Genomic DNA, 13,329 nt, shown 5'->3' with positions numbered 1-13,329 from the left:
TTTATTTAAGTTATATACTTTATTTGACATACAATTTAAATAGCATAGTCATTTTGAAAACATGTCAGGAAAAAAACAACACAAATAGTATTAATAGTAACAAATTGCATTATTATTATTCATGAAGAGCATGAAGGTATCTGAATTGATGACCTAAGGACTCCATCCATGTCAGGGCACATTTCCTTATGCGTTTGAGTCTGACTGGAAGCTGGATAATGGTTGCTGTTAAGGGGCACTAGAGTTTAATTACTTTCTCTTTTGTTAATCACTGACAGAACATCAGATCATCCTTTAAAAGTGCTGTTTAATTAACTCTGTGCTTGGAAGGGTCCTGCACAGACCTGCAGGAATGCTTTAATACTGTAAACATGTGAGATACATAAATATGGTGAATATACATACATTATACAATAAATATGTACTGTACACATACTATAATATTCAGACTGCAGAAAAGGGAGAGAGGAAAGAGAAGTGTATTAAGCCTGTACATCCATTTCAATCCATGTGCTAGCACAGATTATTTCTCTGATGTTGAAGCCTTTAATTATTGCCTCCACTTGATAAGGTTTTTCTACTCTGTAACATATAATCAGTGACAAGGAATCAGAGGGTATGCTGCCTTAATTCGTATCTGTTGTCTTGACAAAATTACACATTTCCAGTTTCAACACTTTTTTTACCTTCTTTAATCAACATATAGGTCTTTTGAAAATTAATATATGCATTCTATACATACACATATAGTGTGCTTATTCATTATGTTGGCCTGTTCAAAAAACTTATCTTGGCTAAACCTGTGTACAACGGAGCAATTGAATATGTGTATAACCTGAACCATGAGAAGAGAACCCCTTGGATAGTGGCATCCAGACATGACACACACACTCAAATGTGACAAATGGAGGGCATTCGGGCTGATACAGTGCTCTCCGTCCTGTAGTTCCAGCTCTACATTACTCATGGAGAATAATTTTTGACTGACACTGAATTAACTCTGAGAATTAATTCGCTGCACAGCTCTGCCTAAAGTCCATATCAATCCATACAGACTACTTTTGTTCTAAGAATTACATATTTTTAATATTTCTTGTGTACCTTACTATACTCAACTGCCGCTCAACAAATAAGTTTACTACTTTTTAACAGATGGAAGACCAGGAAGACAGGTGCCGGCTCTTTCACTTAATTATTTTGGACAGGAAATCAATAAGGCACTTTCAACAGGAGGATCACATCACTCATGTTAAAGCTCTGCCTCATAGGAATTCTTTGAGAAGGTATTCAGATATAAGCCACAAATTCCAATCCTCAGCTACTACAGGAACAACAAAAATGCAAAGGAAATTGCAACTTTCTGCTTTACAGATGTAAGCTTAACTTTGCACTTCATGAAATCTAAACACAGTGCTGTCTTATGGTTTGTGGTGAAAAGTGTTGAACTTGAGTTCAACACTTTTCAACGCTGGTCCAGTAAAGATTCATTTCAGTTGCATTACTTGAGGAGCACATCAAAACAAGATGGACTGCTGCAAAAACAACTACAGTCAGTCTTGTCCCAGTGTCGTGTTAAACAGTTGTGGAACCTGGTAATGTAAACACCGTAGGAGGTGGTTTAAACTGTAAAGCTGCTTGTTTGGTGTGCAGGTTGAGTTCTATAGTCCAGATATAACTGGTTAGAGCCATTAGGTGTTGCCAGGAGGCTTCAAACAAGCAAAAAATAACAACTGTAGAACTGGAAGTGGATGGTTTTAACTCCTTGACTTGCTGAACACCTGTCATCTTCAAGTTTGACATCATTAAGAGTCACAGGGCTCCTTTAATCAATTTGAACCCTACTTTAGGGCACACTATATTCACTATGTCATATGGGGACAAAGGAACTCATTACTTAATGTAGATCGTAGCAGTATGCTACACTGATTAACAGTTACAGGGGAACTGCAATGTTACTTTTTTTTGGTATAGAAAGAATCAGCATTGATGAATGCATTTGAAAGCACAGTAATGTGCAAAGCTTACAGTACTTTAACAAAGGTCATGATTTTGTGGTTAATTCAAGAATTTTGTTAAATATTTATTTTTGTTACAAAGATTGAATAACTAGTAATTTGTGACAGAAGTTCCCTTTTAATTGCCAATTCCAAACTAGCATAGAGATCTAAAAAGGAATACAACCAGCAATCATAAAACTGCAAAATAAAAAAGGAGCTAATAATAACTTTTATGTAAAGAGTGCCCCATAGTGATAAAAAAGTACAGTAAAAAGTTAAGGAAATAAATAAACAAAAATATATAGGATATAAAGTGGGGCAATCATACATAGGCCCTGGTAAGAGATGTGTTTTGAGTTAGGATTTAAAGAGAGTCAAAGAATTTGTCTCTTGAAGAGAACAAGAGCATTCCAGGAGCAGCAATACAAAGTCAGACATTTACAGAAATTGCCTAATGTTGCCAATATTTGTAAGGGAAAAAAAATATATCTTTCATGTGGGGCTCAAAAGAAAGGAGAGAATCGAGTGTAATTTCCTTATTCCTGTAAAAGCTGCCTGTGCTTTAATTGGTGACATTTTTGCACTGTTCCACATCAGTGATTAGAATATTTTCACAAACACCTTCCAACACCCTAAACTCTTGAGCACTATAGGTGTTTTCTACATCTACATTTTGCATAAAAAATAAAACCAAAATACAGTACAGCTGTGACATTCGGTAACTGAAAAAAAGATGGACAGCTCATTAAACTGCAATACAGTCAGCCACTGTGCAGTGAAATAGGAATGCAGTGAACCTGCAGGGAATACCTGTTGTCACTCAGGTTCAGAACTCTCAGTTTCGTCATCTGTCCAATCTCCTCAGGCAGGAACTCAAGTTTATTGGAGCGAAGAGACATGACAGTGACATTCTTACAGCTTCCGATCTAGATCAATAAGAGATGGAAAGCAAAAAAATTACAACCATCGAAAGAAGCAAGGCTAGTACTTTTCACGTGTTTCAGTCATGGGACGTTTGATATAACTCCTGGAATAGAGAGAATTTCCTGATGATGCCGCTACCACAAATTAGGTCAAATAATTCTCCCTTCACTTTGTTATGAGCAACGGAAGCAATTACTGTATACCCCCATTGAAAGATTTGAGATTACAAGAGAGAGTAGGCATTTTAGGACTTTTTGTGATGAAGCACTACACTACACAGATAAATAGAAATTGAATAGAATCACACAACACTCATGAATTGAAAAACTGGAAAACTATCTAAAATGTAAAAATAGCCCCATTTTAAGAAGGATCTCTAGCTCAAATGCACATCCAGGGACAGTGCGATCACATAACTGAACTGGCAAATGTGGAACTTGAAACATCCTTTGAATAAACCTCAGAGAGAATTTCAGCTTCAACGTACTAGCTTTAAAATGCAGTCTGGAGCAAGCAGAATTGGTAATTTGCTTCAACCCACAAGCAGGAGACAAAAAGATTTGTCTTTTTCCAGTGGATATAATGCATTCTACTATTTTGGATCACTGGATAGTTAGGTTTGCTTTGAAATATTTAGACAGTTCTGTACTAACCAAAAATTAAGGATAGACGTAATTATTATAGTCAACGACAGAACTTGCAGGACCCATTGTCGTTTCCCTGCACAGCTTTGTAGACACACTATGATATAGAATGAGCATCTATAGGAAGGTAATATGATGAAGTGCTAGCTTGTGCCCCTCTTGTTGTAGCGGTTATTTCCATACCGAAAAGCTCAAAGATAACACACCATAAATCTGCCTTCACAGCCAAAATGTTTTTCTTCTTTCTACCTCTACTTGTAACTTTGTAACTTGCATAATGACACAGCTCTGTACTCATGCATCCAGAACTGTCAATTAGTGCTTATGTAGAGTTAAGCAAAAAGCAGCCTCTTCTGACTTGTGATCCCTGATTACCAATAACTGCGATACAGATTTACAGCAGAGAAACTAATCTTCCAAATAATGTCAGCTTGTTCCCATCTTGCTTATAAAAATAAATAAAAACCAGAATGAATCTCAGTGCAACAGACCCCACCTCCAACCTGAACATTGAGATTCCATAAAACTTCACAATTTCTACTCCTCTGCTTTTTAAAATCCTTAATCACAGTGACAGAGGATCTGTCAGATATTAACATTTGTTGAGTGGCCCAAGCTGGTTTAACAGTTCTTACCTCTCTAGGCAGCTCTGTAAGGAAGTTTTCATCAGCAGTAAATGTTCGTAGATTATGCAGGTAGCCAATTGTCGGAGGAAGGGATTCAAGCTCATTACAGCTGCAATCAAACTCTTCTAAAAGCGATAAACTGAAAAAGGAAATAATTTTATTCATTGCTGATCATTTGCTACCAGAGGAAATTAGAGATGCAGTGGTTACAGGTCTAAGAAATATAATTTTGTGGATCTCTGAGAGTGTAATTTCAGTGCATACTCCAAGGCACCAGGAATACTTTCATTATAAAACATCCTTCAGAAGTGTCCTTCAGGTCTTTACCCTTTTTCCATGGAAAATATTCCCTAAAAATCTACAAACATCAAAAATAAAATATAATAATTAGCTGGAATATATCTGTATCAGTTTTTTATATACTGTATATATACACAGGCGAAAATGCAAATATACTCTAATGCTACCAGTCTGACCATTTCTTTCACTAAAGAAACATCTCAGAACAGGCAGCATAGTAGCATAGCAGATAACACTGCTGCCTGGGTTTGATCTCAAACTCAGGCACATTGTGTGGATTTGACACGTTCTCTCCATGGTAGTGTGACATTTTTCTGAGTGCTCTAGGTCCCTTCCAGCTTTAAGATCATAATGAACACTTTAATAAGCATCTTAACAAGCATGTGTGTGTGCTTTGCAGTGGACTGGTATTCCATCTAGGATGTTGTCTTTCACTTCTGCTTCCTGAGCACTTTGTTCCCACGACCCTTGCCAGAAATAAGTAGAACAATGGATGTAAGATTTAATAAGTGTCATGTATACTGCATTTGAGGCATTTTAGCAATACGCTAATTAAGGTGCTCAGAATTTACAGGAATTAATCAAGTTTAATCTATAATAATCGAGAAGTAAAATAAGCTATACAGAATAGAGAATTGAGGTGCTCACAACATATTTGGGAAGACACCCACAGTGTAGCTTCATTTTTTTGGGTGTGGCTTCTGCACAATTAAGACACTGGTTTGGGTCACTGCTGTGTGGTATTTTTTCCATATTTCAAACTCCTGATTTGTACTATACTGTGCATATCTATGGGATTGTTAAAAAAGTGTTTCGCTTGTGAAAAAGATTGGGAAAAATTGCTTGAGAACTAAAAAAAACCCAACAGTTTTTTTTCCAACTCAGATAAAAACATTATTCCTAGTACTGAATATACAATTCTGTAAGTGATATACATATTACCACAAGGGCTATGTTCGGTAACTGCCCAGAGATGCTTAGTCATTACACTATACAAAAACAATATGATCACTACAAAGGAAAATGGTACTGAATAAAAATCTTTATCACTGATTTACAGATAAGATGCACATGATTAGACATGCTTCTTTCACATTATCTTGCTAGAATTGTACTGTGTGATAACACCTTATTAAATGTTTCCTGGATGTAGCAAGCTAAATTGAACATTCCATTTTGTTGGTTCAAATTAGATTTTGCTAGAAACTGGACTGAATTAACTTTAGCAGTGGCACAATCTTATTTTCATGTCCACAAGGTGCTGATTGGTATTGGATAATAGTCTAATTATTGTCTACATCTTGAAGTACATCCAAAAAATACTTAATATTACCTGAAAGTGATTTTCATGCAAATATGGATAGTTCTAATTAAAGATTCGGAAAGCTTTTTGCTGTTGATTAAAATTTGTTTAAATTTTCTGAAGGCAAATGGACAGCACATTTAATGGGAGAACAGAACTGAAGTTAAAACTCTTTTCAATTAATGATAGCTCTGGAATACTGGAGTACTGTATATTTGGTATTAGTGAAAGATTACAAGAAATCTATGTTTTTATGTCATCTATGCCTATCTTTAAATGTGAATTATTCCGTAAGATTTCACCACACATCACATTGAATAGCTTCACATTTGTAATTTTTACGGAAGCCATAATATTTGATGAAATAGGCATGTATGCATTAGAAACATCAATACTTTCACAGATTAAGAAGAAGGGGATGACTGACTAGCGGATTATTTCATTCTATGGTTATTTATAGGAATAAAACAAAATCAGACGCAACATAGAGGCAACATTTCATTTTAAGTGAATAGTGAATAAAAATATCATTTTAAACATTTGACAAAATTTTAAATTTAAAAATGTTCACATATCCCATTTAATACATTATTGTAATGGTGAGATGAAATACAAACACCTGAAGCACATTCATTACAATCCCTTCTGGGATAGCTTTTTTCACAAAAGAAACAGATCCAGGCAAGAGTTAACTTCTGCTTTGAAGAATTTATCACTGTAACAGCATTGCTGACACCAATTAAGGACTGTATAAAGCTGTTCTACCACATATCCTATGTGCACCAAATCTCTCAGTCAAGAAATTATTCTTTAATGTTCACTGCATAGTTAAATACCTTGTAGAGGCAAAAGGATCTATTACAGTTAGGTACAGTTTCTCTTCCCATTGTCTTCTGTACAATATCAAAAGGATGTATCAAAAAAGTCAGACCAATATTGCTTTTAATTCCTAAACAGGAGATTTCATTGCATTTTTTATTTTTTACCCCCAGTTTATACATTGAATTAATATTACATACAACTAAGTGGTTTAGGCAGCTGCTCTGCCATAGATTCTCAGTTCATCAAAATCTACAAAAGACGGCACAAAGCACAGCTGATTAGAGAAAGATGGTATATGTGATGTATGTGTAAAGCAAATGGATTTTTAGTCTACTTACCCTAATTTGCCGCGTCCACTAAGTGGCCCATTTTAGATGCATGTATAATAAACACACAAAACCGACCAATGACAAACCCAGAAAAAGATGCACGCAGTACAGTATCAGGCGTGAGGAAAATACATCTGCAATGAGCAGGGCAGGGGTGCCTGAAATGGGAAAAGCTTCTATGGAGGAGGTACAACAACGTGTCCTTAGATTTCCTCACTGCTAATGACATGGCAAAGACGATAGGAAGATTTATTTTAAAAACAGGCATTGTCGATCAAACCTGCGCCCTTGGAGGAGTACTTTGTTCACCATTTTTCTTCATATTTGTTTCTTTCCTTACCTTGTTTGTAGGCAGTATTGCTGGTTTGGAATTCAATGCAGTGAAGACCCTTACTTTATGCATGAGTTCTGAACATTCCAATTGTTAGAACTATGTAGGCTGTACTTGCTCAACACTGATAAAACTCCCCCAGCTCATTTTCTTACTTTAAAGTCATCTGGGAAAACAAACTACCCCTCTTAAGTACTTTAGGGGTGTCCTACTTGGTCAGAAACATAGATGATGTTTCTAAACGAATTAGCAGCAGTGAGAAATCTAATATACTCAACAAAAAAGAAGGTGCAGAATCTGGAAGAGACAAGGAAATAATAAATACTGCACTGGAAGACTGAGATCTCTTAAAAAATTAAGCCTATTTAAGTCAGCTAGTCTTAATATTAGAAATGACCAAGCTCATGTTTAATTACAAGCTGTTGTAGCTACCTATGAAAAGCTGAATTTGTGCGAGCTTTAGTATGTCAATCGTAGAGTGCAAATTTACAAATCCTGCTTGTGTTTCTCAAAATGCAATCTCTGGAACCAAAAGCAGCTCTTGTCTGTTTCTATCTGAGATCGTATTGCTAGTCAGTCATTAGTCTTAGTGTTAAAAAAAGGCTAGTTACCAGTTTTCAACTTCATCTATGAGGACAAACATGATATAGCACAAAACAGGTGCCAGCTAGTTGGCACTACTGTAATCTTCATTTCTTAATGAATACAATTTTTAAGCTCAACTAATTGTCTGCCTTATACATCTAAACAATGAGGTTATGAATTGATTTTTACTAGATTTTTCATAGTTTTTAAAATGTATTTCATCAGGTAAATCAGTTTAAAAAAATCTAATTTACTGTGACAAACTGGAGAGTACACATTTATAAAGCAAAGAGCGATTTTGAGTGAAGCACCTTGCTGAAGGTTACTTAAGCAGTATCTAACCCAGCATCTCAACAACTGATTCCAGAGCTCTACTAAGAACTATCCCACACTGCTGCCTAGATGCCGCAAGCTGCAGGCAACGAGTAAATGAACACATCGACTGCTTGCATTACCAACTGCTATTTTCTTTCAAAAATAGGTCAAGAACACAGGTGGAGCAATCATAATCCCGCATGTTTGTCAAAATCAAGCAGCCAATGTCTTACATTCATTTTTTTGAGATATTAAAAAATCTTAATCTGCTGTGAAACCAAACTGCCTGCGTTTTTGTTGAGTATATCTGCTGTACCTCTGTTCCTCGGGAGCTCTCACCTTCCAATGGTGTTTGGCAGTGATGTCAGCTGGTTGTCATCTACTTTCAGTGTTGTCAGCCTCTTCAGCATTCCTGTGAATGAGAACTACTGATCCAGGAGACGAAACAACAAACCAGATTTAAAAGTAAACAATTTGTTAATCTTTAATAAGTGCCAACTAAATAAACATTTTGTCAAAATTTGTCTTGATAATTTATCAATACTCCAAAATTAAAGAATGGACTAAATTAAACTGTGATTCAAGTACAGTGGATTCTGAACAAAAAAATTAAAACAGTATCAAAAACATGATACTTCCTATAGTTAAGAAATATTGCATAACTAAGGCAGTTTCTCTCCACTCAAGACACAGAGAAACTTATACATGCTTGTATACAGCAAGTTTGACTACAGCAATGCCCTACTACCAGGGAGCACCCATCACTCTTTCAACACTTTACAGCGAATTCAGAATGCAGCAGCGAGAATTGTTACTAGGAGCAGAAAGTACGACCATATAACCCCTATACTTGGCACTCTTCATTGGCTTCCTGTCAGGCACAGGGCGGACTTCAAAATCCTTCTACTTCTTATAAGGCTCTCAGAGGTCAGGCACCTGTCTATCTAATGGAACTTATTAATGTATACAATCCAAGTCGCCCGCTTAGATCACAGAATGCAGGTCTTCTTCATATTCCACTCATTAATAAAAAAACAGTTGGCGGTAAAGCCTTTAGTTACAGGGCCCCTAGCTTATGTAACAGTCTCCCACCCCATGTTCAAGATGCCGAATTAATCTCAGTATTCAAATCCAGACTGAAAACCTATTACTTCAGCCTAGCCTACTCACACCTTACATCATAGCCTGCTGCAACTGTGGCTGCTGATGCTTCTGTACATGCCACTGTGTGTCTCTGTGTTGGCCCACCAGGTAATAATTATAAGTAATAATTTCTTACACTTATATAGCACTTTTCTGGACACTCCACTCAAAGCGCTTTACAGGTAATGGGGACTCCCCTCCACCACCACCAATGTGCAGCATCCACTTGGATGATGCGATGGCAGCCATAGTGCGCCAGAACGCTCACCACACACCAGCTATCAGTGGGGAGGAGAGCAGAGTAATGAAGCCAATTCATAGATAGGGATTATTAGGAGGCCATGATTGGTACAGTAAGGGCCAATGGGAAATTTGGCCAGGATGCCGGGGTTACACCCCTACTCTTTACCCTACCTACTCTAGGTAGATACATCTGTTCTGACCAAACTATCCTATTCTCCTCCCCACATGTCTAGATGGTGCCCGGGCTGGGAACCATGAGTTGGATGCTGATTCACTGCCATGGACATCGTGGATAAAGCTATCGTTTAGGAGGATTTTGCTGGTCCACAGAGATCTGCATAGAGTACTGACATATATGAGACATGATGGATGGATTAATACCCTTATTCATTTATTCCTTTTTTTAATTGTATAAAGTTAGCATGCCCAAAGGGGTTGGGCAGCCAGTTGAACCTGGACACCTAGAGGTTTTTTTCTCCTTACTAAAGAGTTTTTGGTTCCTCTCCTCCATTGTCTTCTGGTCTTTTCAGTTCTGCACCCACAATATGTATGTTCACATACTTTGTTAAGAGCCAAGGTTTCACAACCTTGTTGTGAAAGGCGCTATATAAAAATAAATTGAATTGAATAATAGCCATAACAGCTACTGTGGGAGCTTCTAAATGAAGAATCATTATAATCCATTGTATGTAATACAGGGTGAATTTACAGTAGCTGCAATATTTGAAAGACTTAATTTCATGAATTTATGAGATCAACACACTTCAGATTATTACATATCTACATACAACAAACTGTAATATGATAATGATACAATATTAACAATCTAACACAAATGCTTTAAGCATCCATCCCCTGTCTATCCGTTTAATCCAAATCAGGGTCAAAGGGAAGCTGGAGCCTGTCACAGCAGGCACAAGGAGCAATGTGGGATAGACCCTGGATGGGACACCAATCCATTGTAGGGCACAAACACACACGCCAGGTCCAGTTTTCCCAGACTACCAGTATGTGTTTGGACTGTGGGAGGAAACCCACATGAACAAAGAGAGAACTTACAAACTCCATGAAGATAACACCCTAGGGCCAGAACTGAACCCAAGACCTAGTGCTGCAAGGCAGCAATGATAACTACTGTACATGCCACTGTGCCACCCTGTTTTAAACATGTTCTACAGCAAGTACTAAAGCTTGTTGCACTTTAGGTCCAACCAATTGTGTTCTCCATTTCTGTGGGTCAGGGCTAAGTCACCCAACTAATCCAGTTAGCATTTGACTGCCTTGCCATCCGTTTAAGACTGCTTTAGAGGAACTCCTTGGTTTGGGATTTTTGGGCTTGGGAAGGGGCTCATAAAGAAAAATACTTGTATTTGTTAGTCATTTCTGTACAATGTTTTTATGGTTCATATAGATTTAAAGAGCCAAATACAGTTTTCTTTCTTTTGCCTTGATTTTGTTAAAAAATAAAGAATTTTGAGTTTGAACCCAAAAGGGTTTAAACCTTTGTGCTTCCCTGGCACTATGCAGTATACATCTGCCATTCAGCTACACATGAATCAAAGTCTGTAAAACAACAAGTACAAAACTATAAAAGAAAGTCTGAAGGATACCAACACAACAGTAATACAAGCCACATTTTGCAAAGAACTCTCATGTAACATCAAAATGTGGTATTTTCACATTTTAAAATGCTGTGCAGCTCCCTTTGATTTTGTAATTTGTATGCTAACACTCTCGTAATGTGCATAAAATGAAAAAAGTAATGTTGCACAGATACTCATCAAATACCCACAAAATAGATAAATGAGGTTATTTTCCAGAGGCATTTTCAGTGAATGAAACAATCTGTTTTTGAAGTATGTTAAATATAATTAGTGCAAAATGATGTTATTTGTGCATAACTGCAGGTTTACAGGCTTGATGTAAATTCCTCATAAAAACAGCATTGTTAAGCCTCTATTTATTTTTTATTGCAGAAAACAGTGTAGTGCTCATAGTTCTTGCTTCTCTTGTTCAGCTTAGGAATGCATAAGTTCTAATCATGCCTGAATCAGAGATAATTATTTAGGCACATGTCCCATCTAGTAAATCACATTTCTGAACCGTCCTTTTAAAAAATATTTGAAGATAAAATTAAATCCTATTTCATTTTATGATCTTTATAACATATTATGCTTTATACAGATATTATGTACTAATATCACAAACACACTCGTTCTCTTTGAAAAAAAAACTGAAAAGTTGTTTTCTAAAAAAAGCTACTACAGTATATCAGCTCTTGACACCATGCTCGGCCATATTAAGCCAAGTTACATCACTGCAGATGGGTTAACTTTGTCACTGCCTTTGAAGATTTTAACTTTGAGAATTTTTAACATCTGAGGATTTTAATACTTTAAAAAGTGTTAATACCTACAGCATTATTGTAATTTCTTTTCAAAAATAAAAAGACTTAGTCCTTTTAACTCTTCAGATTAATTCAAAACTGTGAATTCCAACTGCTTGCTGCAGATTACGAATAAAGTCCCAGAGGTGGATTTTGTTTCAGCAGAGGCTTCTTGCTTCAGTTTAGTGCAAACAGGCCAGGAGAAATGAGATTATGATCTGTGTCTGGCTGGTCAGTGGAGGTGTGATCTCTCCTGGCTGGTCAGTGGAGAGGTGATTTCTCCTGGTTGTGGTCAATCGGACCTGTTTTCAGGCTTCTGCTCCAGATGATCTCTCAATTACATAACTAAATTTATAGCTGAGGTATCAATTTGCTTTTTGTAATCGGTACTCTCAGCACTTATAAAGTTATTGAAATATATTTGTTGAATTTTATAGGTAATCCTTAAGACCTACATTCGTTATTTTAGACAGATAAGAGAGATCAAAAAGAATGAAAAACATTAGATTGGACTATAAAGCTTTATAGGAAACTTTAAATTTGCATCTATTCCCTTTGGAAAACTCAGAAAAGCAATGGGAACCTGATTTAATAATTAATACACATACATGCATTTCTTTCTAATGCAGAAAATGTAATTTGTTTTTGGAAACATTATGTCTCTATGAACTTCACATTTTGTTGCTATAGATTGTTGATGCATTCAGTTTGAAATATACAGTAAACCATTTTAAAATCTGGATACAAAAACATCATTTATCATGTCACTTAAAAATTTAATTAAGCTACCAAGAGCTCTGTCAGATTGGAGATCAAAAGACACTATATTACTTGGGACCATATATGACAAATCCATGTGACTTAAAGTCAGAAATGAAACTTCACTGGATAGTATTCTGTCCCAAGCCTGTTCACCTAACTAAGGAGATGAGACTTATCATTCATCTGCTTTCAGTAGAGCAATCTCCCCCCTACCCCCCAATCCCCATTTCATTTTATCTTTTCCACAAGGTATGTGACAGAGGTCAGGAATAAAGAGGTAAATCAGGACTCTGAATGCCCTCTGAAGGTCCCCAAAGGGTGTGAGACTGTTTAAATGTACTGTATGCTGCCAGGCATAAACCATGAGCAGATTTAGGTTTGTATACGTCCTGCTGGCCTGTTGTCAATTCACAACATAAAGAGTCTCTGACAATTTAATAAGAAGGTATCTGGACAAATTTACCTTAATTTTAAGACAACAAGATGGATAGACTGTGTCATCTTATTTCCTTCTTGGTACAGAGAAGACAAATTTATTCGGCCTCCCAGACAACACCTTGACTGCCTCCAGATTGAGGTCTCTCCTTAAAACGACCTTCTCAAGGGGAATTCATCCCAG

The 13,329-nt window shown here is 36.6% G+C and overlaps 1 protein-coding gene across 11 annotated transcripts in view; it reads right to left on the bottom strand.

Moving 5' to 3' along the window:
- Positions 1-13,329, bottom strand: part of lrrc7 (leucine rich repeat containing 7) — a 299,324-nt gene that overhangs the window by 47,132 nt on the left and 238,863 nt on the right. For 10 of the 11 annotated variants that reach the window (XM_015356564.2, XM_069194325.1, XM_015356565.2 and 7 more), the window contains 4 exons: positions 8,516-8,588; positions 6,955-6,972; positions 4,201-4,330; positions 2,808-2,923 (listed from right to left, as the gene is read on the bottom strand). In XM_015356564.2, coding sequence (XP_015212050.1) covers positions 2,808-2,923; positions 4,201-4,330; positions 6,955-6,972; positions 8,516-8,588 — 337 coding nt within the window. The remainder of the gene's footprint in view (positions 1-2,807; positions 2,924-4,200; positions 4,331-6,954; positions 6,973-8,515; positions 8,589-13,329) is intronic. The other variant, XM_015356578.2, reaches the window with a different exon arrangement.

Source organism: Lepisosteus oculatus, chromosome 9, assembly GCF_040954835.1.
Source record: "Lepisosteus oculatus isolate fLepOcu1 chromosome 9, fLepOcu1.hap2, whole genome shotgun sequence".
Lineage (NCBI taxonomy): Eukaryota > Metazoa > Chordata > Actinopteri > Semionotiformes > Lepisosteidae > Lepisosteus > Lepisosteus oculatus.
This window is presented reverse-complemented; position numbering and strand designations above follow the sequence as displayed.